Raw genomic sequence first — 26897 nt, 5'->3', positions numbered from 1 at the left:
ATGGGTAATGGTTGGAATTGCTGAGAGAGTGTATGAGCCCCTCTCTACCGTGGGTTCTGATGGTTCTTCTGCTCAAATTTTTTAGTACTCCTCAGGTGTGCTTTGGACTGTGCTTCTATTGACAGTGTTAGCTGGGCCCCCCTGATTGTAGCAGCCTTCCTGCCTTGATCATCTCCAGAGGGAATGAGTGGGTCAAGTTAGCATGCCAATCTGAAAGACTGCATAGAAGAGGTGCAGAAGAAAGGGAAATTAAGTTCTACCTCATGTAGTCAGATGCAGCTAAAAAGGACAGAATTTGAAATGAAGCCATTGTAATTACTATTTCCATTTACTGGCTTCTTTGAGTTTTTTGTCACAGTGGCACAGTCCTTCCTCACGTAGGTAACGCTATCCTCTGCGGTTATGGCAGGCTTTATAGTTCTTTAGGTTTTTAATGTCTCCTTTGATCCTCACTAAGCCCTGTAAACTAGATAGAACAAGTAGAGTAATCTTCAGTTTGAATCCAGGAAAGTTTAGGTTGATTGGAGCAAAGTTAAGAAGTGAAGGAACTGGGATTTCAGGTAGGACTCCAAATCTGATATTCTGTCTGCTCTGCAACATAAATGTAAAGTTTTTGAAATAGTTTATCATGCGTTATGTTTTCTGTGTGGTTTTTGTTTGTTTCTTATATAACGTGCTTTACTAACCAAAGGTTATTTCTTTTAAAGACCTGAGAATCATCTTCTTTATGGTAACCGAGCCCTATGTTTTCTTCGCACCGGACAATTGAGGTAAGTTTCAAATCAGTGATGTTGGTTAGAATACCCTGATCATTGAAACAGTTATGCTAAATACCCATTTGAGGGGGCATTTCTATTTTGCAGGTATCCATGGAAATCCTTGAAAGGTATTTTGCAGAAATAAATGGTTAAAAGAGAGCTCTGTAGGTTTTATACATAGTAACAATAATGACAGCAGCAGCTGTTCAAATTGAGTGCATACCATGTGCTGTGTATTATTTTAAGAGCTTTATATATGTTATCTAATTCTCATAACATACCCTTAGTAGGTAGGTAATGTTATTCTCTATATTTTACATGTAGGCAAACTCATATAGCTGTAAGTACTGTTGCCAGGGTTTGCGCACAGGTCTTATTTGATAATAGCAAACTCTGTGTTTTTTCCACCTAAATATACTACCTCCTTTTGCTATGTTAATTAGCAAACTATGTTCAGTTCTGGGAAAGTATCTTTGCTGCATTTATTTCCATTTTTCTTGGTATGAAAAAAATGCCCTTCATAAGTGAAAGAAGGCAAAGAAACAATGGTATAACTACTGAATGAAGGCATCATTAATTCTTAGTTGCTCATGTTGAGTTTAATTTATTAGTTTGAGAAAGTTTTTTTTTCTTATTGAAAAATATTCACACGCATACTTTCCATATATGGTGTCACAATAGCATCACATAGTTGTGTATTCATCACCATGATCATTTTTTTAGAACATTTGTATCAGTCCAGAAAAAGAAATAAAAAGGAAAAAGAAAAAACTCATACATACCATACCTCTTACCCCTCCCTCTCATTGGCCTAGATTTCCATCTACCCAATTTATTTTACCCATTGTCCACCCTATTATTTATTAATTTTTTTATCCATATTTTTTTTTAACTCATCTGTCCATATCCTGGGTGAAAGGAGTATCAGACATAAGGTTTTCACAATCACACAGTCACATTGTGGAAGTTTTATCTTTATACAATCATCTTCAAGAATCAAGGCTACTGAAACCCAGCTAAACAGTTTCAGGTACTTCCCTCTAGCCACTCCAGTGCACCATAAACTAAAACAGGATATCTATATAATATATAAGAATAACCTCCAGGATAACCTCTTGACTCTGTTTGAAATCTCTTCATCACTGAAACTTTACTTTGCCTCATTTCTCTTTTATCCCTTTTGGTCAAGAAGACTTTCTCAATTCCTTAATGCCAGGGCCTGATTCATCCTGGGATTTCTGTCCCACATTGCCAGGGAGATTTATACCCCTGGGAGTCATGTCCCACATAGCAGGGGAGGGTATTGAGCTCCCCTGCCAAGTGAGCTTAGAGAGAGACACCACATCTGAGTAGCAAAAGAGGTTCTCTGGGGGTGACTCTTAGGCCTAATTTTAAGTAGGCTTTGCTTATCCTTTGCAGAAATAAGTTTCATGGGGTGGGCCCAAAGATTGAGGACTTGGCCTGTTGATTTGTTTATCCACACTACTTGCCAGAATATCAGAAATTCTCCAAATGGGGATGTTGAATATTTCCTCCTTTCCTCTCAGTCCCCAAGGGGACCTTGCAAATATTTCTTTATTCACTGTCCAAATTACTCTGGGATATATTGAGGCATCACGCTAACCTGGACAAACCAACAAAAAGGTTGAGAAAGATTTTTAATACTGTACCATGACTGTATGTTCCCTAGGTTTAAAATTTTAGGACAAAAAAAGTTTTCCCTTACTGTAAGAAGGATTTAGGATAGCTTAAATAATATATCCACACAGTAGAAGAATTTCACAACAAAATAAACTAAAAAAACCAAGTTAGAGCCTGGGGCACATTGGAGCAATGCTGCATAGGCATAAGGTGCCGCAGGGTTATTAAAGCTACCTTTCATATTTGCTTCTGGCCTTGCTGTGAAATAAAAAATAAGGTTGACAAGTTGTATACTGTTTGTTATCCATGAAGAGAGAAGACACCAGCTGCTCAGGAGAAACAGTGTTTTACTGGTGGTTAGTTCTAGAAGAAATTTCTTATGGTTTGCAAGTAATATAATTGAATGATAGGCTAGATAATAGCCTCTGCATCATTCCTGAACACAACAAGCAATGTGATGAAAGCATTTATGTTGGGATCTGGGAGGGTGCAAGTGGGGAAGATGAGATATGCTGAGTATGTAGCTTTAAAAAATAACCTTTATTGTGTTTTTCTTTTATTATAAACAGAATGCATTCTCATGGTAGAAAATTTGGAAAATACAAGAATTTAAAAAGAAGAAAAAATAGTCACCAGTAATCAAACCACCTCGGAGAATACCAGTGTTTTTAACGTTGTGCAGCTTTTAGATGGCCTAAGCCATGGACAGACCAAGGCTATATAGACTAGAGGAATGGATGGGCTTGACAAGTCTTCCGTCAATACCACTGTCCTCCACTGGTTCTGACAAGAAATGAGCTGCAAATGTTTTTAAGCTACTACCTCTGCTAGGACTAGAATTGCAGATAGTATATGCTGATTGAAGGTGAATCTGTATGCTTTCAGGATCAGATGAGTAGGTTGACAGCTTGGCTAGTCTCTTGTCAAAACTGTCTGAAACCTTGACTGGGTGAAAGGTTGTCCTTTTACCTGGGAAACATTTGAGAGCTGTGAGGTAAACCAGGTTTCTTCTGTTCTGTGTCATGAGTGTTGAATGTTAGACACACAGAGGATCCTCCTAAAATCCTGCTGCAGAAGGAGGTAAATCAAAGTAGAAATAGAAAGAAACTAGGTAGCCTGATAAGGTAAAGGTCAGGACCAGAGTTATGGATCCATTCTTGTACCTCCTTCCTGAAGGTCTGTCTTATGATTCACCACCATTATTTAGGTTTTCACTGATGTCAGGTCTCGAGAGTTTTACTGAGAATTCTTTGTTCCTTGTTAAGCAATCAACAGTATTTATTAATGTACCTATTAAATGTACCAAGCTTTATACCATACTGAGTTTGCTTAGTGTGTCCTACTTTCTCATGTTTTTATCTGACTTGCTTAATAATGTAGGGATAATGGTTTCAGAGTTCACTGCACATGCAACTCCTGATGAAGTGACTAGATGAAGTGACTAGATGATGCAACTTAAGAAATAACTTAGGAAAACCCATACCCAGAGAAGAGTTTTTATCTGAGTTCCCAAAGTTAAGATATTTTGATACTTGAACATCAGAGGGGAAAGGGGATCTGCCTTAGGAATCTGGCTGACCATCTGTGAGGACATTTGAACGAAGATAAAGCATCCAGCCTCCCAACTCCTCAGCTGTTCCCACACAGCCGGACTTCCTACCTGCTGTCCTAAACACAGAAATTGTGAGATGCCCAAAAAGATCAGAAATGTAACAATTTAAATTAATACTAGAAAAGTTTTTATAAACTTTTAAAGTAACTTTATCTAAAAGATTAGAAAATACAAATGGAAACATTAAAAGAAACAAGATTCAAATAAAAAAACCTTTGGTAAGATTAATATCTAAAAGGGTAAAAGTAGTAATAATGCTATCTCTTACAACTGTGCCTGGTGCTGTTTTGAACACTTGACATGTATTAAGTCATAAAACCCTCACAGCCCTGTGGTAGGTGCTGCTGTCTCTTCACAGATGAGGAGACTAAAGCATAGGGGGCTAAGCCAAGTGTCCAAGGACAGGAGATAAATGTAATGGAAGCAAAATAGAACCCAGGCAGCCTGGGTCCAAAATCTCTGTTATTAATCACTTTGGGAAGGTGATAAAAGAATAAAAGGGTATGTGAAAGTTAAGACTAATAAAAAATTAACATTTATAAGGAGTGTTTACCCTCCCAAGATGTTCATATTAAAATATCAGATTGGCAGCATTAAATAGCCACATAGTCCCATGTGTTTGAGAGAATGTGGAACAAGGGAAACTTTCACCTTCAACTGGAGAAAGTAAATTGGTACAGCCACTCTGGAGAGCAGTTTGGCAGGGTGATGTTACTCATACTCTGCAATCCTAACCTTCCAAATTCTCAAATGTGTCCCCAAGAGATGGACAAGGCTTTGATGCTAATGTTTGTAAGAATAAAGAAATGGAAACAGTCTCCATGTCCCTTAGTAGAGGATTAGATAAATAAATCATGGTACATTCAAAGACTGGAACTCTAATAGTTAAAGTGATGCAGTGTGCATGAAAAAAAGCATGTTGCAGAATATGTACAGCATGATGTCGTTTATGTCATGCTTGAAACATGCAAAACTGCGTATCCATAATTAATACATAGAATGAACCGAATTTATTCAAATGCCTGGACATGTAAACACCATGTCACCGTGGCAGACTGGGAAGGGACGAGGAATTGGTAATTGGGAAGAGGTACCCAGTAGGTACCAACAGTAACAAACTTCTTTTGAAAAGAGATCTGAAATGAACATGACAAAATGTTAGCATCTTGCTAAATTGGTGTGCAGTCGGCACACGGGTGCTCAATATGTTAATCTAATTTTATTTAAACTCAAAAATTTGCAAAAGCAGTAATCTTATGGCTTGCAAAGACACATATGGCGTGAAAAAACTCAACAAACACATCCCCTTCCCCTCCTATTCTAGAATCGATTAAGAAATGGGTCCAGAAGTCAGGCAAATGATCAAATCTCGCCCTGCGAATGACACAGTTGTTGGAACGATGGGAGGAGAGTGGGACCCCCGGATCAGTGTTTGAAGCTTGGGATGTGAGAAGGTCTCACGGGGGCATGGGCAGCGTGGTGGCTGGCGGTATAGAGGAGGAAGTCACGGACGCATTCCTCGGGACCCTGGGACCCGACCGCAGTCGACAGCTGACGCATGCCGGCTGACGCAGTGCAGTTTGACGCAGTGCGGATTGCCGCAGTGTCGTCGATCCTCGCGCTCGGCGCATGCGCTAGTCGGAATCCGCTCTTTGGTACCATTGGTCGCGGCACTGCCGCAGCGCGCGCGCATGCGCAGTGCCGTGGGGCGGTCCACCGAGGTGGGCTGATATTGCGTAATCGCTCCCTCGCTCCTGAGGGGTGTCATGGACCGTACCAGGAATGACAAGGATGGGGTGTATGGAGATATGTACATATATATTCTTTTGACGTGGTTGGACTTGACCCAGGTTCTTCAAAGCAGGTAGAATAGAATTATTCTTATTTTACTAGATGAAAAAACGGGCCCAGAGAGGCTAAATAACTCCAGAAGGGCCCCAGGTTGGCCCCTGATTGAGTTGGACTTAGCCTAGGTCGGGTGATGCAGTGTTCATGTTTTTGCTTTAAGCTGTTGCTTTGTTGCGGGAGAGACCTGACAGAATCATGTCTTCAGAGATCTTCCCATCATGCAAAATGGTGCGAAAACCCCACACCACAATAATAGCAAAAGTGATGCATGGATTAGATGTAGATAAGATATGTACAGGAAATCCCTTATTATTAGATGTTATTCCTGGATTTTTGGGATTTCCTTTTTGGTGAATTTTTTCCTTCATTTTATTTTTATGCATTTTCCAAATTTTCTATAAAGAACGTATATTAAATGGATAATTCAAAAAGTATAAATAGATACGCAATGTGTACTACTTATAAAAAATTGAAATGTTAAAATTTTTTTTTCTTTTTCTTTTTAGAAATGCACTTGGTGATGGGAAGAGAGCCACCATCCTAAAGAACAGTTGGCCAAAGGTAGGTTTCTTTAATATTTTACATTGAACAAACAGTGCCATACAACTTTGTGAAAAATCTGTGTACGGGATGTGTATTTGTATGTGAAAATGCTAGATAGATGTAGCAGCCAGGCAAATGTGCGCTGGCATCTTCCCTGGTGATGTAGTCGTTAGAGAACAGGCATGAGGGAGGGATGGGTGCTAGGGGTAGAGCGTGAATGCCTGAATGACTGATTTTGGCATCCGAAGAATTTTGATGGTGATAAGCAGAGCTCACGCATGTGAAAGGGAAATCTTCAGTTCCAGATTCAGATCAGGGGCTCTTCCCCACGCTGGTGAACAAATAAGGGGCTTGGACACGGATGCATTTGAGGGCACCACTGCGCTTAGGATGTAGCATTTGCATATTCTGGATGGATTAAAGACCTGAATATGAAAAAATTAGGCGTAAAACCTTAGAAAAAATTATAGGAATCTATCTTTATAATCTTGAGGTAGGAAGTGATTTCTTAAATGACACACAGCATCCAAAACTGACAAATTTTAGCTATATCAAATTTTAAAATTTCTCTATGTCAAAAGACACCATGAAGCCCTCCAAACAGACACTATGCATATGAGTAAATAAAACAAGAGTATTTCGGTTCTTCAGACTGGCAAAAATTTAAAAAGCTGGTAAGACTAAGGGTTGGTTGAGGGTGGGTAGTGACAGGAGCCCACAGTAAATTGCCGGTGAAGGTGTAAATTGGCTATACCCAACTTGGGAGCAGTATGACGTACATACCCCATATTTACTTGATTCTTAATCTAAGTGCGTGAAACCCAGAACAGTGCTTGCATACATTATTGGTCTGTTGAGATCTTCTGTTTCTTTTGAGCCAGTCTAGATATTTAATCAACATCCTTTCAGTGGCACATGACTGCCAATACCTAATGTCCATTAATGGGGCAGTAGACAAATGTGATATTTTCACTTGCTCCCACCTTCTACCTGCTATTTCTTACATCTGAAATGCTATTCCCCAGAGCATCAGCTAGCTCCTTTATTTCCTTTCAGTCTTTACTTAAAAGTCCCCTTCTTAGCTAAGCCTTCCCTGATCACATTATTAAAGTGCCAAATTTGCCCCTTCCCAGGCATCTCCTGTCTTTTTCTGTGGACTTCCTCCCCACCCCCGCCCCCGTAGCACTCATGATTTAACATGTTACATGTAATGTTAAAATGATTGTTTTTTTCTCTGCCAATGTGACATGAGCGCCATTTTTTTTTTTTTGTCTGTTGGTTGGCTCTCAAATTCTGACTGCGCAACAAACCACCCAGCTGTTAGTGGGCCCTCATGAGGACATCTTTATTGAAATAGTGAATGAATGAATTGAATGCCAGATTGCAGTTAAAATGAGTTAATGGGTTTTTCAACATCGAGTAGATTTTTAAAAGATTTTTAAAAGTATTAAATGATGAAAGCATAACATATGCTAGAAGGATACCTGTCAAATGCATGCTGACATTTTGGCTGGGCAACAAGAGAAGGAAAGGAGACTGGAGAAGGTACAAAGGAGATTTCAACCATATCTGTATTGCTGTATTTCTTTTATTAATAAAGAATCTGAAGCACGTAATGCTAAATGTTAGCAGTTAATTCTGGTTTGTGAATACCAGGTGTTTGTTATATTATTCTCTGTTTTCCTAAATCATCGAAGCAACCAAACTCTTAAAAAGTAGTGTCAAATTAGACACAGAAAGATACATATTTTTCATTCTTGACTTTGCATAATTTGTTTTTAAACCCAAAATGAGTAGAATCATAGAGTTTTAGAGACTTAGGATGTCCATTAATTCCATTCCTACTTGGTAGATAGACTGTTAGATTCATTGTAGGGATTAATTTTGTTTTATTTAATGTTTTCCCAAAAGTAAATTTTCCTTTATATTATAAATGGCTCAGGGTGATATAAATTAAAATGGAGAAGTCTGCCTATGTTCTTTAAAAAAAAAAAAAAAAAGATTTCTTTGCCATTCCCCCAGAGATTGTGATTGTGGTGACTAGGTATGTATCTAGGAGTCTGGAAATTGTAAAATTCTCCAGGCAGACTTTTGTATCCAGATTTTGGAATCCCTTTTTAAATGCCTTATTTTTACAGATGGAGAAATCAAGTCCCAGAGAGATGAAGTGATTTTAATGAGGTATCATTACAAGTAAAGAGCAGCACTGGATGGTGGTTCTGTTGTGCGTCACCATTTGGTTCGCCATTTTGCTCAGCTATTTCTTGCTGCGTCATGACTGTTCTAGAAGCAGAATCATGGCGCAGCATGCTGTCATGTGGCTCTGTAAATAATTGTAGGATAAATGAATCATACAATTCAGAATACTGAAACCAAGACCAGGATACTGTCTTCTAGTATTTCTGCTTCTTAACGTAGAAAAAGAGCACTAAATCTTTCCAAATTACCTTGAGGACCTTATGTGGAATTTTTTGTTACTCCTGGCTTAGTTTGTCAATCACAAAACATTCATTCACTTTGTTTTTGTTTTTTTTAATTGGAGGGTTCCATGATGTGGTTGAGTATAAAAACATTTTTGTAGGTTTAAAAATATACAAAACAGAAGGGCTCAGAAATTTGGGTCACTATATGACTAGACAATTTTTCCTTTTATTTTATCAGAGAGGAATGGTCAGTGAAGGATAGTTTAAACTTCAGAAGCAAAAATATACTGTGCAAGATTCCTTCTTTATTTTATAAGAAATGTTTTATTTAGAATTGATTAGGAGCCGGAGTCTATGGATTCATGCCTCTTACCTATCAGCTTGGGTAAGAAGGTATTCTGGAAATTTCTGTGAAGGTTGGCCATGTTTTTTTCCATCTTTCCAGATAGAGAAGACCATAAAATATCAACTCTTACTCATGATTTCAGGCTTTTGAGGGGTTGACTCTTGGTGACCTGAAGAGTGAGAATTTTCATGGTATAGTCAACAGGTATCTGTTGACATTTCTGTGGGCCTTTTGATGTGTTATAAAGGACAGAGACTAATAGCTTCATAAATAGCCTCAAGAAGCTTTTAAATTTTGAGGGATTATTGTATCTTTTGTTTACCAGTGACAGAAACCCAACCCAGATTTGGCTTAAGTAGAAAAGGGAATTCATTGGCTCATGTAACTGAAAAATCTAGGGATTTCTTTCAGGTATAGTTGAATCCACACCTGCATAGATTTTTCTTTCTGCTCTTAGCTGTACTTGTTTGTCAGTTTCATGTTCAGGCTGTTAGCTATCAGTATTTCGTTTGGGATCATTTCAATTGCTGTCCTCAAGTTCACTGCTCTCCTGCAATGTCTAATCTGCCTCTGTTTTCATCTTAGATTGTTTAGGTGGTACCCCAAAGAAGGGAATGCTGGACAGATGAACAACGTGGAATTTCCACATACGTCATAGGAAATGCAATAGTGTCAAAGAAAATAAAAATTTTCTGTTGCTATCGCATTCAGTAACTTCCCAAGTTATCTTTAATTTAAGCTTCATTCACACAACTTCATTCAAAAGAAGTCAAATAAACACTTTTCTCAAAGACCTGTTAAACTGGGTTTTGTAGGGCTTAGCAAAATTGACCCATTAAAAGGCAAGAAGGAGGGGGTGCAAGGGTGCTTCAGTGGTAGAATTCTCACCTGCTATGTGGGAGACCTGGGTTTGATTCCCGGTCCATGTACTTCTGAAAACACAGAACAAGCAAGCAAAACGAACAAAAAGCAAACAAAAATTCAACAAATGATGCTGCAATAATAGGATACTCACATGGAAAAATAATAAAATGTGACCCTGCCATACAGCATACAAAAAAAAAGACAAGAAGGGTGGGGGTGGGGAGAAAAATAAAGTAAGTGTCCGCTACAGATTTAGCAGGTATGGTTTATGAGCTATCAGTTCATATACTAGCTGTGTAGTTATCTAAACTTCCAAGATGACATATGCCCAGGGATAAGATTTTTTTTTTTTAATATTTTTATTGACAAGTCTTCACATACACACACACACACACACTCCACACATGGCGCACAATCAGTGGCCTACACCACCACCACACAGCTGTACACTCATCACCATGATCACCTCCAGAAGAAGAAACAAAAAGAAAAACTTGTGGATCCCACTCACCCATCCCCCCCTCACTGACCACCAGCACCAATCTACCCATCTATTCCACCCCCCATCACCCCCATCATGTACTCACTTTCCATCCATATCCCTTTACTCATCTGTCCACACCCTGGACAAAAGGAGCACCAGTCACAAGGTCCTCACAGACCACACAGCCACATTGCAAGAGCCACATTGTTACACAGTCATCCTCAAGAGCCAAGGCCCCTGAACACAGCTCAGCAGCCTCAGCACCTCCCTCCGGCCACTGCAACACGCCGCACACCAAAGAGGGGCATCCATGCAGTGCACAAGCACAGCCTCCAGAACAAACTCCCAACTCCACCCGAAATCTCCCAGCCCCTGAAACTAATAAGGTCTTAAAAGTGGGAAATATCTTGGGCCATACATGCAGTATCTCTTTATATGCTTATACCTTGGATGTCAGGAAACAGAGGGTGTCCATCCATTGAGGAAAAACATGGTTTAACCAAATGTGATCTAACTTGGCATATTTGATCTGAGCCTGAAGAGTCTGGTAAATAGGCTCCAGGACTCGTAAGGTGGGACTGGTAAACCATGGCAGGGTTGTATATTACACTGAATAAACAAAGTTCCCTGTGATAGTTTCTGACTTTGTTTGGTAAAATGTTAATGTTTCTTAAAATGGTCACTTATTCCTGATTTCATATTTTCTTCTTCTCAAAGAGGGTCCTTCCACTGTTCTGATTCTCATAGCATCACTTCTCATATGGAGACGTGCCTAAAATGGGAATTTGGTTTGTGAGTAGCAAGAAGGAGCTTTGGTTGAGTTAGCCCCAGGTTTGGTGATATTAGGTCACCAAATTAAAAAGTTGATGCATGATGCAAAAGATCTCCCAAAATTTATCACTGGAGCCAACCAGGACTATGGTTCTATAGCAAAAAAAAACAACCAAACAAAAAACCCAAAGCCACAAGACAGAAAACTACCACTACCAATAAACAAAAAGAGTAAGGCAGTGGTTTTCACATCTTTTTTCCAAAGCTGAGAACTGCACTTAGAAATAAGATAATTGAAAGCTGAACCAGGCTACTTGAAGTGGGGGTGTGGGGGCAGGGCAATCTAGCCTGGGTGCTCCCTTGTCTGTGCCCAGACTCTTGGGGTGGGGGTGGAAAACTACTGGATAGGCTGATCCTTCCACCTTCTAAATTCTTCTGATGTCCAACATGTAGGAAATGGGATGACCAAGAGACTGTGTAACCTTCAAGAATTTTGAAAAAAAATGTTATTTAGAATGAATATATTTTATAATTTGTTTGGCACAAAATAATAGAAACTTCATTCTTTATTAGTACAATATAACAAAGATTGAATTCTGCTTTGCTGGGGGTCCCAAATTCTCTTAAGGGGAACTATTAATCCCTAATCACTTGTTAAAAATTATTTGCTTATTCATAACTTTTCACTTAGCTCATTTGGTGATTATGTTTTCTGAGAGGTATTAACATTTTTTGGTATTTTTCACTTATGGTGATTGATTTTAAAGAAACCATTTTAAAGAAACCAGTTATCAAGCAAAAATTATTTTCCTTTTCTGTTTTAGCTTAAGCATATTTTTTAAGAAAAAAATTAAAATTTTCTTTCTGGAACAGGGTCATTATCGTTACTGTGATGCGCTTTCCCTGCTGGGGGAATATGACTGGGCCCTACAAGCAAACATAAAAGCTCAAAGACTCTGTAAAAATGACCCAGAGGGAATCAGAGACCTCATTCATCAGCATGTAAAGTTACAAAAACTCATAGAAGACCTCCAAGGTATTTCACCTAAGATTCTTTTGTTTACAGTTAAAATTCCCTATAAAACGTGCAGGTGGGTTTCTTGGATTCGTGAAGGATAAAAAATCACTTTTCAGATGATTTGTACTTATTTTGTTATGTGATTTTGGTCTTGACACTTAAGTTTTCCATTTCTGTCTATTTCATTAGCTAGTTATAAAATGATTTGTAGTTTTTATTTGAAAAAGCAGCCGAATTATGATTTGTTGTTGTCTAGGCAAATATGCCTTCCAGAAATTTTGAATCAAGTAAAAGCCATTTGAAACAAAATAGTTTTACATGTTTTTCTTCATTACTAAAGTTATTCACTAAAAATAAATCCCTTCGGTAGGATTACTTGATGTTTTGCACCAAGTGTGAGGCTAATTCTGTACTGTACTGAACATATATACATATCTAAAACAGAAATTCACAGTGTGTTCTGAGAATCACAGATTTTCATTCTGCTCTAGTTTTCTCTCCTAAGTCATTTTGTTTTCTGCAATACTTGAAATTCCCTTACATTCAGTATATGGGTCTGTCCATTTTTCCTTCTTTGGTTTGAGTATTAAGTGTCCTATGTATGGAGCTGAGCTGAACTGAGCAATTACATTACCTTAGAAGAAGTTGTCGTCCAACATCATGTGATTTTAATATTATGAGCTCCTTAAAACAAGTACCATCTCTGATTCACATTCACAAATAGCATTCATCTAGACAATTATGCACACATAATAGGATGTGAGATGAGGTTTGCGTAACATTTTGTTGATACCACCCAAAAACTGAAGACATCTAGGAATGTAAAATTACTTAGGTGTATTTTTAGTTCCCCTAAATTTGATGTTCTTACTGTCAGCTAAAGAAAAATTGGAAATCTTAAAGTAAGTGTTGCTAATCCATTGATTAGTGTTGCTGATTTTTATAGGTCGAACATCATGTAGGAGCCAAATTAAGAAAGCCTGCTGTGACGGCAGGTGAGTTAACAACCGATCGGTAGTTGTCCTCAAATGTCTGTGCTAGGTGAATTTACGAATCATTTGCGTGTCTGCATTTGACCCTTAAGTTGCTAATAACAACTGCAATAAAGTCGGAGATGGAAGAGGGTTTTTAAAAAAATATTTTTATTGAGAAATCTTCACACATACAGCCCATACATACATGCATGGTATACAATCAGTGGCTCCCAGTATCATCACATAGTTGTGCAGTCATCACCATGATAATTTTAAGAATATTTGCATCACTCCAGAAAAAAAATAAAGCAAAAAACTCATACGTCCCATATCACTTACCCCTCCCTCTCATTGACTACTAGTACTTCTTTCTTTTTTTCGTAATACTTTTATTGACAAATCTTCACACACATACAGACCCTACATGGTATACAAACATTGGCTCACAGTATCATCACATAGTTGTGTATTCATCGCCATGATCATTTTTAGAACATTTACATCACTTTGGAAAAAGAAATAAAAAGAAAAAAAAAAGCTCATTCATCCCATGCCCCTTACCTTTCCCTCTCTTTGACCACTAATATTTCAATCTACCCAATTTATTTTACCCTTATTCCCCTATTATTTTTTATTTTTTAACGCATCTATTCATAGCTAGATAAAAGGAGCATCACATACAGGGTTTCACAATCACACAGTCACACTGTAAAAGCTCTAGCATTATACAATTGTTTTCACAAATCAAGGCTACTGGAATACAGCTCAGAGGTGTTTTTTTGAAAGTGTGCATTGTTAAGATTGGGTGGCCTCTGAGTTATCAGAATTATTTTACTGAACCATTTACATCTCCCCTAATAGAGGTAATTGAATCGATTGGAGATTGATTGGAGATCAGTCGCCTAAACCTGTGGGAAAAGAGAGGTGAAATGTTGTGGTTGAGTGGACCTGCTTTGCCCTGGAGGGTCCTGGCAGCAGAGAGTGGGAAACACAGTGTGTGCCTTTTGTCTCATACCTGGAAACATTTGCCTCCAGCTTCTCAGTTTCTTTTCAAGGGTGGAGACAGTTCCTTTTAGAAATAACCAACAGATGGACGTGAATATATTCACAAGAAAGCAAATAACAGCCAAGGTTCTGTATTTGCTTATTTGGCAGTGAAAATAGATTAAGCTTTTTTTCCACATGCTCATTTAAATGCCTATGATATTAAAACTGCTAAATTTAAAACAGGAAGGTTTGGTTATTTTCATGGTAGAACCCAGAATGCTGTCCTATTTAGAGTTTTTGATACAAAATTTTAAATAATGTTATATATAAAGCCCAGTCTCAGAAACAGGGATTCTTTTTAAAGCAATAATACCTTACTTTCAAGGAAAAAGGCAGTATATTGCCACAACTTAGTTGTTTGAAGGGTGACTTTAAAAATGTGTATTAACTGATATGAATAAAATGATTATCCTTTCCCTCTTCTAGGACCTACATACCTAGGACTGGATCAACACCTGCATTTACTACTTCCCTGAACTTTGTGGAAAAAGATTCCACGAAAACTACCCACGAAATGGCAAGCGGTGGTAATCCAAATTCAAAGGTCAGCTCAGTTAGAGATTAAAATTAAATTATTTCAAGTACAGATAGTCTCATACTTGTAAAGTAATAGTTTGGTGGTCATGGAAATCAAATATTTAGGTTTATGAACCCCTGTTTGCCTATTGATACCAAGAAAATGATGATCTCTTTTTTTGTAAGTAATCTGGCTCCTCTTCCAGCCATATAAAAAGTATATTTCAAAGTCCAAAGTCACAGAACTTCTTTTGAAGTCACGTTTGTGTGTTTTCAAGATTTTTTTTTCTATGTATTGTTTTACACTTATTCTTCTTGCTATGCTCTCCCTTTACATGTTTTCCAGATATGCAGTCACCTGGGATTGAGCCTCAGAGAGGTGTGGCGACCAGGCCATCCCCACCCCTCAACGATATTTTGGATTTTTCTTTTCCTCCCTTTTCTCTTTTGCCAGCTATCTGACTGCCTGGCACTGTACCAGCCCCGCTTCCTCATCTTGTACTGGGCGGGGCCTAGTAGGCCCCTCCCTATCTCTCCAGAGATGTCTCTCCGGCCCCTGTTTCCCTTAACGGCAGTGGCTCCAGCCCTTGTCCACTGCTGGGACCAGTAGAGTCCTTGGTCAGGGACTTCCACAGCCTCTAGCCTGGCACTGGGAACAAGTTTCCCCCACGATCTGTGCCTTGGTTCTCTGAAATGTGGTGTACTTAGCTTGAGAGGTATCACCAACGTCCTCCTTTGTATTTCTCTCTGTAGTTGATGAGAAAAGGAGAAAATGGCTGTTTTGGGATTGAGTGAGTGGTGAGCACTGAAGGGAACTTTTCTATCCTTCTGTGTGTTCATTGATAATCTTGAAAATCTTGAAGAGACTATTCAGTTAGAGAGAGGAGCATACGGGAAAAATGTGATCATATGAATTCAGCATAAGCGTGTATTCAGTAGCTGCCGTGTCGGGCATCATACCAGGGCTTAGAAATAGAATTTGTTATTCAGGAATTTGTCATATTGTATCACAATCCTTTATCATTATTTGTCATTTTGTTTGTTTGTTTATTCATTAAGGCTTTATAACCTGCTGCTTATTTTGGACACTGATGAATTCTGTCCTATTTGATTCTGATCTCTTATTTAGCTATTGAATTTTTCATTGCTGTAGTTAAAAAAAAAAAGGTCTCACTAGGTTTTTTGTGATGATCAGGTGGTAAATGATGCTTCGAAAGAAGATGATTGTGACTGTCCAGAATTTCGTGCTCCATCAGGTGAGTTGTTTTCCTTATGTAAATTGTTTTCTAGCATTGCCTAAACTTTTATGCCCTAAAATTTGCATAAGCCTCACTTACATTTGCTAGTGCTCTGCTTTTACTTAAAATGCTTTTATGTTAAGAAAACATTGAACGTTTATTTGAAATCAAAGCTTAGTTTTCATTTCGCAAATTTAATTTTGAAAATCCAAATAAAAGGAATGGAAAGGAAACAAAGTTTATATGCTTTTCTTGGTCTGATTCCTAATTTCCTTAAGGCCAGTGTTTCTCAGTGTTTTTTTCTTATTGCTCCAGCTCACCCCCAGGAGGCTTTTTAGACTTTTTTCCCTAATTGCCCCCCCTCATGAAATTTTAATATCCCCAGTATACCATTTATGTGTTTATGTATTGTAGGTACATCTGTGCTTTATATATAAAAGGTGTATGATTTTTTAATCTTACCCACTTGGGGCCATATCACCCCCCCCCCATTGAGCGTGGATGTTTTAGGATAACTCTAGTTTATTTTAAATTATTTCACTTAGTAAATGTCATTATATATATGCATCTAATAAATCTGCAGGCAAACAGCAGGACCTCATTTAGTTGGCAACATTGGGACATTAAGAGCTCCAGGGAAACAAATATTTAAACTTTTCATTTATGTTCTCAATCTCCCTTTATACTACCAGATTCTGATGAAAGTATTTCTAAAGTAGATTATATGCTTCCCTGCCTTTTAAAACGAAGTTTAAGAAAGTATAGGTTTTCCTGATGATTCAAGGTGGTGGTGGTTTTAGACAACAGTTGTTTCTATCAAGCTTCCACGTGGTGTTTCTTGATGGGGTGTTGAGGTGAAGTCCGTGTCTTTCTGATGATTCTGTTGCTCTCTTTTCCTTTCTGTGTTTCTTTTCAGCGTTTTTCCTTCTAGCGTCCATTTCCATCTGCTGCCACTCTCGGCTCAGTTTTCTCTCAGGCTCAAACCCCCACCCGTTCAGCTCCTTCCTCCTGGACATTTCCATTTAGTTAGCACAGTAGCAGAAGTACAGTCAGGAGACTGTCTTACCTGACAGTAACTCAAAGAGTACATGGAAAATCTTCGAGGATAAAAATTTTTTTGGAAAATTTAGGCCATTACTATCAAACACCAAATTTTAAATAAAACTTGGACATCACTCACCTTTCAGCTTCACCATCCTGATGAAGAAGTTGAGGTCTCATGATTAAGGTTAAGTATTTTTATGCAAGGTCATTTAGTAGAAATCAAACCAGAAATGTTCTGCTTGCCCAGAAGCCCCTTTTGATTTCTGAGGCACCAGAACCAGCTCAGGCTCTTGTTTGCTCTCGAGTGCATGGGCTCTTGGACATGGCTGTGCCCTCTTTCTCAAAAGCTCCCATCATATGTGCCTGTCCCTCCTGCCATACTAACCCTCCTGTGCAGAGCTTTGATCCTGTCACTCCCTTGCCCCCAAATCTGCAGTAATGTCCAGTGATATGAAACCAGAGCTCACTGCCTGGAGGAGCTGAAGCACAGGGTCTGTAAACACTCACCCCGGCTCCCTGTGCAGCCTTTTTCACACCTCCCACCCTTCCCAAATTCTCCAAATCACACAGACTTATTTGCTGTTTCTTAAAATCATCTCCATTTTGAGTTCAGGCCGTCTTTTCCCAAACCTTGTCCTCATAACCAGAGACAAATGCTTCATCCCCACTGATGCTTTCCCTCCAGCTAAAGTGATTTCTCCCTTTGTGAGTTAGGAGAACAGTTCCTCACCACAGAATTAATGTCAGTAGCAGCCTGATGTCTTCTTTTCTTTTTAATGAAGTAACTTCTCTTTTCTTCCCTTCTGGATTGTAAACTCCTAAGAACAGAAGCCATGGCCTCTCTCTACTCCAGACCTAAATCTCTTAACATTATTAGACTACTTCTTTATGATAATTTTGTAGCATATGTAGAAAAACATCAGTAGCTTCTGTTTTTTTTTGTCTAAAAAAAACAGAGTAGTTATACTCTGTCTTATACTCTGTCTTATATTGTGTGTGAGTAGTTATACTCACACACAATATTGCTTCCTTTGCTTTCGTCCAATTGTCATATTTTTATACTGTTTTACTCTCAGTTTTGTAGGTTTTTATGTACAGATTTCAGGAACAAATACATTTATATTCACAGGTCCCCCTCCAAGACATAAAGGAAGACACAGATCCAGAAACAATGACTTGGAGAAGTTGAGGTATGGGTTTCTTTTTCCCTGAGATATGTTTCTTTGTCCCTAATGTACCCCTCCCAAGAAAAAGGGAAAAAAAAAATTTTTTAATATTAACTACCATTGTGATGGTTTATCTGCCATCCAAAGACACATAATAATATATTTATCTATTATGATGAGTATTGAAATCAAACGTCAAAGGCATGTCTTTAGGGCAGGATCAATTTTGGCTAAAGGATTATTATCCTGGATATTAATACTGATTTTTAAAAGTCATATAATATGAGACATATGAGTATTCATTTTTTTTTTATTTTAAAATACATGCTAAGAGGAAAAACTTGTCAGCAAGGTATAAGGTGAAAGTCAAGTTTCCTTCCCCCCCTTACCTTATTTCACCTCTCCTGCAACCCCTTCTCTAGTGGGCTTCTGGGAACCTACTATTAATAATTTCTTGTCTATCTGGAAACTTACTGTGTATATGCAGTCATGGAAATGTGTACGTTCTGAGGCCCTTTGAGTCATTATTGTCAAAGGAAAATATTTACTATCAGCTGACCACTGAGTTCTACCAAGCACCCCCCAACTATATTAATCATTAGTCCTCCATTTTCTATGTAGGTATCAACTGATTGTGAAGTAAAATTGTGACTCTTTTGATAGAGAAGTTCATGATATTGATAAAAGTGATGTTGGAGAAACTGCAAAGCTTTATCTACCACACTGAATACCAGTTGTCAATATTCTTTTTCCATTTATTAAGACTGAATTCATGATGGTCCTTCAAGGAGAATGGTTTGGAATCAAAGCACTAAGAGAGACCCAAGGAAATTAATAAAGCTCCAAATTTTTTTAAAAATGACCTTTGTTGATGCTGCTACAAAAACTAAGTATCAAATGAAAATAAAGTATATTATGTTATTCTTTTTTTTTTTTTTTTTTTTTTTATGTTATTCTTTTATTTGGCAGAAAAATCCTGAGTCTATCCACTACCCCACTCCAGAAAGGGAACCAAAACCTGTTCCGTGAACATTCTAGGAACAGCATAGTTATAATTTTAACCTATTTTGTTAAGATAAATTTATTTCCCTAATACTTTGTTTCAGTTTTTCAAAGTAAAGGCTCTTTGTTTGATAATGGCATGGGGTTATTTCACAATTAAATGAGATGACCACATAAAGCTCTAAGGACTCTGAATAATAGTAAATGCTCATTACACTTCAGTTACCATTATTATTATCATTCATTGATAATAATTGATTCATTTACCAATTATTCATTGATTTCATTGTTACTAGAACCATTCTGATCTGCAACATGCTTTTATCTATTATAAACCATAGAGGTCTGCTTCCTTCATTTTCAAGGGTGCAAAATTTTTAGCATAAATTAATAGTACAGATGAATCCTATTTTCCTACCAGGCCCCTGTTATCATATTTTTAGGTTTTGTTCTTCTTTTCCTCCCCTCACTTCCTTTCCTTCTCCCTCCCTTCCTTTCTTTCCTTAGCAGAGGATAAACAAAACACGCCCTAGTAAACATCCTTGCACATGTACCTTTGTGCACTTGATCTTGTATATATGAAAAATAAATTTCTAGAATGGAATTGTTGTGTCAAAGGAGATGTGCAGTTTTTACTTTGATCGATAGTGCCAAATTGTCCTCACAGGAGGGAGGACAATTAGTAACTACTAGTTTACTTCCTGCTGAGCTGTGAGAGGTCCTGAGTCTTCCTTTTTCTCACCAGCATTGGGAGCCAGACGTTCTGACCTTTGCCGGTGATGGGCTCAAAGGTTATATGTCATTACATTTTGCTGTGAGATTGAGCATCTTTTCAGTACGTCTTGGGCACATTTCTGTTTTCGGTAGACGGGTGAAAACTTTCAGTGATTAGCACAAATCCCACCTTTTTGGTTTTTTTCTGAAGCTATTTTTCTTCCATGTTATCTTTTATTTTTCCTCTCTCTTTTTGGTATGGGCAGGCTCTGGGAATTAAACCTGGGCCTCCAGCATGGCAGGTGAGAATTCTGCCACTGAGCCAACCATTGCACCACTCTTCCATGTTATCTTTTGAATCAGCTCATCTGGTCTATGGAAAAGTACTTCTATAGGTACTTTTACTGGGGTTGCCTTGAATTGAGAGATTTATTTGGGGAGAATCAACATCTTGGTAATGTTTCTATTTAGGAACTTTAATAACTATTTGCTCAGTGTTTAAAATGATCTGCAGTAAATATTTTTGTTTTCTTCATGTAAGTAGACTGCTTGGTTTTAAAATGGATTCAGAACAAACACTTTTCTCTTTTAGGTCTAGTTCACAGGCGAATTTTTCGATAGATTTGAAAACCATCTTGGACAAACAGTTGTTGTCTAAATCTTCCAGAGCTGCACACCAGGTAATGGAAAAGGCAATTCTAATGGAAAAAGAAAGCTTTTTGAGCAAACTTTTTTTTTTTCACGTGAATTAAGTCTAAATCCTGTATATTTCTGAGATTTTAAAAATAATTTTAGATATAGAAATATAATTTGATATGATTGCTAAAAACTCACATCACTAGTTGAAATATTAACTTGATAATTATGTTGGAGATTTAGTTAATGGTTAACACTGTGAAATTGTTTGCCTTCCGGAGGTGTAGCACTAAAATATTAAATTCTTAAATTAATATTAAACGATTTTAAAATAATATAATTTAAACAATTGGAGGTTTCACCTGTTTGGAATCACACCTACTCTATAATAATTGAAAATCAAACTTTGTATTCTTTGAATGATTTAACATTAATAAATCACTTTGTATATAAAGTTCTTTTTATAGTATTTAGTAAATGTTAAAAAAGTTCAGGAAGTTAGAATAGAATTTTTGGGTCATTTGAAAATTCAGGTAGATATTTTAGGTACATGATATCTTACAAAGGACTGTTGGAATGAGGCATGTTTCAAGCAGTTTATGGAAACAAATTTCCAGTCATTAGCATAGAAACATTACAATTTCTAACAAGTAGAGATTTTATTAATTATGTATTTTTACATTGATTTTATTGTCCCTAAAAACCATCCATGAAGGACTTAAGTAGAAAAGGCAATCTGTGAAGACCAAGAGATGACTTAAATAATTATGGCAGTTATATGTGAGCCTTTATCATTTATTCAGCCCGTTTTTATTGATGCCCCCTTGTAAGCTGAAGACTTGAGAGAGAAATGGGTATTCAGTGGGTGTGATTTAGCTGGTCTTGGGCAGTTTTCAATGTGTTGTTCTATATTGGGGAGAAAATTTTCAGTGGAAACCAGAGGATATATAGATTGGTTTTTCAAAATGTAAAAAGTACTAAAATCGGTTGATTCAAAGTCTAAGACCCAGAATTTTGGGATAGGACATCATCTGTAAATTCACATTTATATCTGAATGACATATATATGGCTCTACTTGAGCATTTTAAGTCATTTAACAAGTCCCAAGTTTGTAGAACTACTGTTTTCCATGCATATTTTAGGGAAAGTTCTCTCCTAGACTTTTGATTTGTGGAATGAAAATTAGCAGAAAGCTTTTATTAGTGTGGCCAAACTGCTTTTCCTTCCATTCTTTGCACAGTGGCATCTCCTATTGGATCTTTCTTGTCAGGAACAATGAGGAATGTTACATGGTATGCGTGTGGATGGTTAGGAGCTCTAGGCTTAAATGCTAGTCGTGCCTCTTTAACCTTTATGGAACTTTTGTGGCTTAAAGCTTTTGTCATGTAACTAAAATCTGAATTCAAATTATAACATAAGCACACACACGTATTCAAATTAAAAAGGTTTTCACACTTAATTTAAGTTGAAAATTCAGATGTGCCGTGTACATCATTTTTGTTCGTGGTTTTTATTTCCTATACGCTTCCCTTTTGTTAAGTTGCTGATACCTATCCAGATATTTTTACCTAGTTATATGTGAGTACGTGTTAGCAGGAGTACAGCTGAAGATTCGATTATCCATTCCTTGGTTGCAGTTAAGGTTCATTCCAGGGCAGGATGCAATTGTTACAACCTGATGTTGGTCAGTAAATTGATTGCTTGTTCTTATGTGCCTAATTGTTCTAGTCTCAGCCAAACAATTTACTTATTTAAATGGTCTGATGTTCTCCTTTTATGTTGTTAAAACTTCGAAGTCCTCTCTGTTAGTGTGAAGAAGTGAGCAAGGCTTAGTCCCATGTAGTGTAAAACAAACCACCCTTTTTTTTTTTTTAACTTTTTTATTGTATAAAAACAAAGCATGTATAAAAAGCAAAGAAATAAAAAAGCAATAGTTTTCAAAGCACTCTTTAACAAGTAGTTACAGGACAGATCCCAAAGTTTGTCATGGACTACCATCCGATTCTCTCAGATTTTTTTCCTTCTAATGCTCCAGAATGGAGGAGGCTAGAGGGCTTAAATATTTTTTTACCATCACAATCGACATTTTTTCCTTCTTCTTTTCTAAAAAATACCATACATACAAAAAAGCTATAAATTTCAAAGCACCGCACCACAATTAGTTGTAGAACATATTTCAGAGTTTGACATGGGATACAGTTCCACGATTTTAGGTTTTTACTTCAGCCTGCTCTAAGATACTGGAGACTAAAAGACATATCAATTTAATGATTCAACATTCATGTTCATTTGTTAAATCCTAGCTTCACTGTATAACTCCACCATCACCTTTGATCTTTCCATCCCTTTCTCTAGGGGTGTTTGTCCTATGGCCATCCTAAATTTTTCATATTGGAAGCATCTGTCACTAATATAGGGTAGGGAGATGAATCTAGCTGATGTTCTAGAGAGGCTGGGCCCTCTAGGTTTCAGGGCTTATCTTGACCAGGAATCCATCTGGAGGTTGTAGGTTTCTGGAAAGTTACTCTAGTACATGAAACCCTTGTGGAATCTTATAGATTGCCCCTAGGTGTTCTTTAGGATTGGCTGGAATGGTCCTGGTTGGGGTTTGGCAGGTTATGACAGGTAGCAAGGTCTACCTGAAGCGTGCTTAAAAGCATCCTCCAGAGTAGCCTCTTGACTCTATTTGAACTCTCTCTGCCACTAGTACTTTATTAGTTACACTTCTTTTCCCCCTTTTGGTCAGGATGAAATTGTTGATCCCACTGTGCCAGGTCTGGATTCATCCCTGGGAGTCATCTCCCACGTTGACAGGGAGACTTTCACCCCTGGGTGTCATGTCCCATGTTGTAGGGGAGGGCAATGATTGCACTTGCACAGTTGGGCTTAGAGAGAGTGAGGCCCCATCCAAGCAACAATAGAGGTTTGACGAAGAAACTCTTTGGCATACCTGCAGGTAGTCTAAGCTTCTCTGCTACCTACATAAGCTTCACAAGAGTGACCCTCAGGATCAAGGGCATGGCCTATTGATTTGGGTGTCCCTGAAGTTTGACACGGTATCAGGGGATTCCCTGATGGTAAGGTTTAATAGTTCTGTATTCTTTCTCCCATCCCTCAAGGGACTTTGCCAATACTTTTTTATTATCTGTTTAATATACTCTAGGATGTATCCAGGCATTACAATAGTCTATATAGAATTAAAGGACCTCTTTCTTATTCTGGGCTTCTAATTGTTCACATGAGCTATGCAGATAAAACCACCCTTTCTTAAAATGGGCAGCAGCAAAGGTGTCAGGTCCAGATGATAAAGGCCGTGCCTCTCACTTGCACTTTAAAGATGCTGTGCTGAGAAAGGAGTATAATTCACAATAGTGTAATTCAAATATTCATTTAAATATTTATCGGTTTTTAAAATATTACTGCCCTATAATGAAATTTGGCATCGTAAGTTTCAGACTAAAAATATACAGATTTGGATCACCACAACAGGATTTATTTTTTGCAGGATTTTTCTAATATAATGAAAATGCTGCGAGGCTTGATTCAAGATGGGTACACAGCCTTGCTGGAACAGCGTTGCCGCAGTGCCGCACAGGCCTTTACAGAACTGCTCAATAGTTTAGATCCTCAAAAGATAAAGGTAAAATTGAGGCATCATAACTTGAGAACCAATGCTCATGCACCTCATGTGAATGTAGAAGCGTTTAAAAAGGTTTTACCTACATGGCATTGGCCTTCCTTAGACACTGCTAAGTCTGCTCCAGGTTACACTCAACGTATGACCTGTGTTTCTAATCTTTCCTTGCGCTAAGAGGTGTTTTCATTAGAACACCTGGCTTTTTCTCTTAAAAAATACTAAATCAAGGATTTGAACTGATTGTAGTCACATCTTTATATCCAGAAAGAGTATTAGCTTGTGCAAAAAAATAAATACTTTGCACAAGGTTGTAGGAGAGTGAATATCTTTAATCTATCGCTACTACCCATTTAGAGACAAAGGAATCACATTAATCATAAATTATCCTAACTTATTATGAATTGTGCCTACAAGGAATGAGACAGTGATTCTGTGTTTTAATTACTTGATTGATAGCCATCTATTTCAAATCTTTGCAAAATATGTATTTTCTAATTCTCCGTGGCCTTTAGCCCTATCATATTGACTAGTGAGATTTGTTGCACTTATTTTAAGGTTTGGTTAGGAGGTTGGTATAATGCACATTGGACAGAATAATTTCACATTTTTAACTGGAGCGTTTTTGTTGACAGCAATTGAGCTTGGCCATGATTAACTATGTCTTAGTGGTTTATGGACTCGCCATTTCTCTCCTGGGAATAGGACAGCCTGAGGTAAGACTTAATAGAGATAATAAACATTTAAAATACGACATTGATTTCAGAAGATATGTAAAAATAGTTTTCTTATGTAGCTCATTTTCTTCTGTGTACTTGATAATTTTTTCTGAAATAGCTAAGATTAACTTGGTTTGTGTTTTTTAGAAAATTTAGTTGGTGTTCCTATTAGAAAAAGGTGATGCCAGACAATTAGTGGAATTCTACTTTTTTGATTTGTATAAAAAGTGAAGGATCAAATGTATCATGAATGTTAGGTTTCCAAAACATAATGTTGAGGGGAAAAAGGCAGGTTGGAAAACATAACAAACATTGTAATACCACTTATGTAATTTGAAAAACATATAGAATGATATTGTTTATTGTTTATGGATGCACATCTTATAAAAGTATAAAAACCTGGACCAGGTCTATGCCAATTTTAAGATAAATGGCTGCATTTAGAGCTGGAAGAAGGGAATGGATCTGAGGAGGTTAGAAAGGAGACTTCAGTTGTGGGTGCTATGCTGTTTTATTTATTTATTTATTTATTTTTTATAACAGTACTATTTTAATATTCTTTCACACATTGTAACAGAGGTACCAAACTAATGCAAAGTGTCAACAATATGGGGTATATGAGAATGCTGCATTTTTTATAGGACTTTTCTGTAAACCTACAACTTCTCTAATTGATTAAAAAATGTACATATATTCAGGACTCAGATAAATTCTATACAAAGCTAAAGTGAGGATTAAATAAGAGAATAAATTTGAAGATGCCAGAGCCTTCCATGCAGCAGATTCTTAGACATATCTGACAATTCAAACACAAAGGGTTGTGGAGAAAGTCAACATTAATCTCATAACAGGGCTTTTCAATAAAGCATAACAAATTTTTCTAAATGATGTACAAATACACATTCAGGGTAACGAATTGTTGACAGTGAAAGAAAATATCTCAAGTCTTATATGGACATAGTTTTTTTTTTAATTGCTTTTACTTAAAAAAAGGCACCCAATTAAAATATTAATGACCATTAAAAACAAGTAAATTTATATAGTTAGCAATATAAACAAGTTGAAAGAAATTTCGATTTGGATTAAATTTACCTTGTGAATTATAATGAAGTTTCAGGTAAATGTAAAACTGATGCATTCATACAACAGTCTATTTTTCATAATCCTGACCACTTACCTAAGAAAGTAGTTTTTGGGTAACATTTATGTAAACACTGAAGTCCTGTAATACACAATTTTTAATACCAGTTTCTATAGTCATTAATATAAAAAGTTAATAAACGTGAACAACAAAGTTTAAAAATGGGCAAAGCCCCCTTGGGGGGCGGCAGCCGCCCCTGCTGGACCTCCACAGCTCCTCTCCAGCAGCAGGGACATCAGGGGGGTCCATCTCTAAATGCACTACCTCATCTACTTAGTAAAATACAAGACTTTAAAGTAAATGGTTTTACAGATCCACCTATAAGCACCAGTTTCAAATCAAGTCTGGTATAATATACACTCCATAATATGTGATCCAAGGGAAAGAAATGAGCAAGTTTAGATAAAAGAGATCTCCAGAAACAATAGAAAAGAAGAGCTTAAGTCTAGAAAACATCAAGTTTAAAATAGGCATATACAATGCAGAATGAGCCTCTGATAGCTGCCAATGTCCCTTTTGGTTTATATACATACATTAAAACTGTTATTACTAGAAGAGTGTCACAACGATTACAGTGATGAACAATATCCAAGCTGGCTCACATTTTTAAATTTCATTTTTCATCAAGGTTCAAAAACCACACAACTTGACCAAGGCAAGTGCTTTAGAAATTATTTGACTCTCAAGGCAGAGTAGACTATTAAAGTTCTCTATTCGTAACTGCTTAATATTAGAAAACGCCAAGAAATATCAAAAG

General features: G+C 37.3%; 1 protein-coding gene across 3 annotated transcripts in view; it reads left to right on the top strand.

The window, feature by feature from the left end:
* Nucleotides 1-26897, top strand: part of TTC3 (tetratricopeptide repeat domain 3) — a 98242-nt gene that overhangs the window by 21159 nt on the left and 50186 nt on the right. For all 3 annotated transcript variants that reach the window (XM_077119091.1, XM_077119092.1, XM_077119090.1), the window contains exons 10-19: nt 708-770; nt 6366-6420; nt 12164-12326; nt 13255-13303; nt 14756-14873; nt 16041-16101; nt 18257-18317; nt 20602-20689; nt 24152-24286; nt 24916-24996. In XM_077119091.1, coding sequence (XP_076975206.1) covers nt 708-770; nt 6366-6420; nt 12164-12326; nt 13255-13303; nt 14756-14873; nt 16041-16101; nt 18257-18317; nt 20602-20689; nt 24152-24286; nt 24916-24996 — 874 coding nt within the window. The remainder of the gene's footprint in view (nt 1-707; nt 771-6365; nt 6421-12163; nt 12327-13254; nt 13304-14755; nt 14874-16040; nt 16102-18256; nt 18318-20601; nt 20690-24151; nt 24287-24915; nt 24997-26897) is intronic.

This window comes from Tamandua tetradactyla, chromosome 10, assembly GCF_023851605.1.
Source record: "Tamandua tetradactyla isolate mTamTet1 chromosome 10, mTamTet1.pri, whole genome shotgun sequence".
NCBI lineage: Eukaryota > Metazoa > Chordata > Mammalia > Pilosa > Myrmecophagidae > Tamandua > Tamandua tetradactyla.
This window is presented reverse-complemented; position numbering and strand designations above follow the sequence as displayed.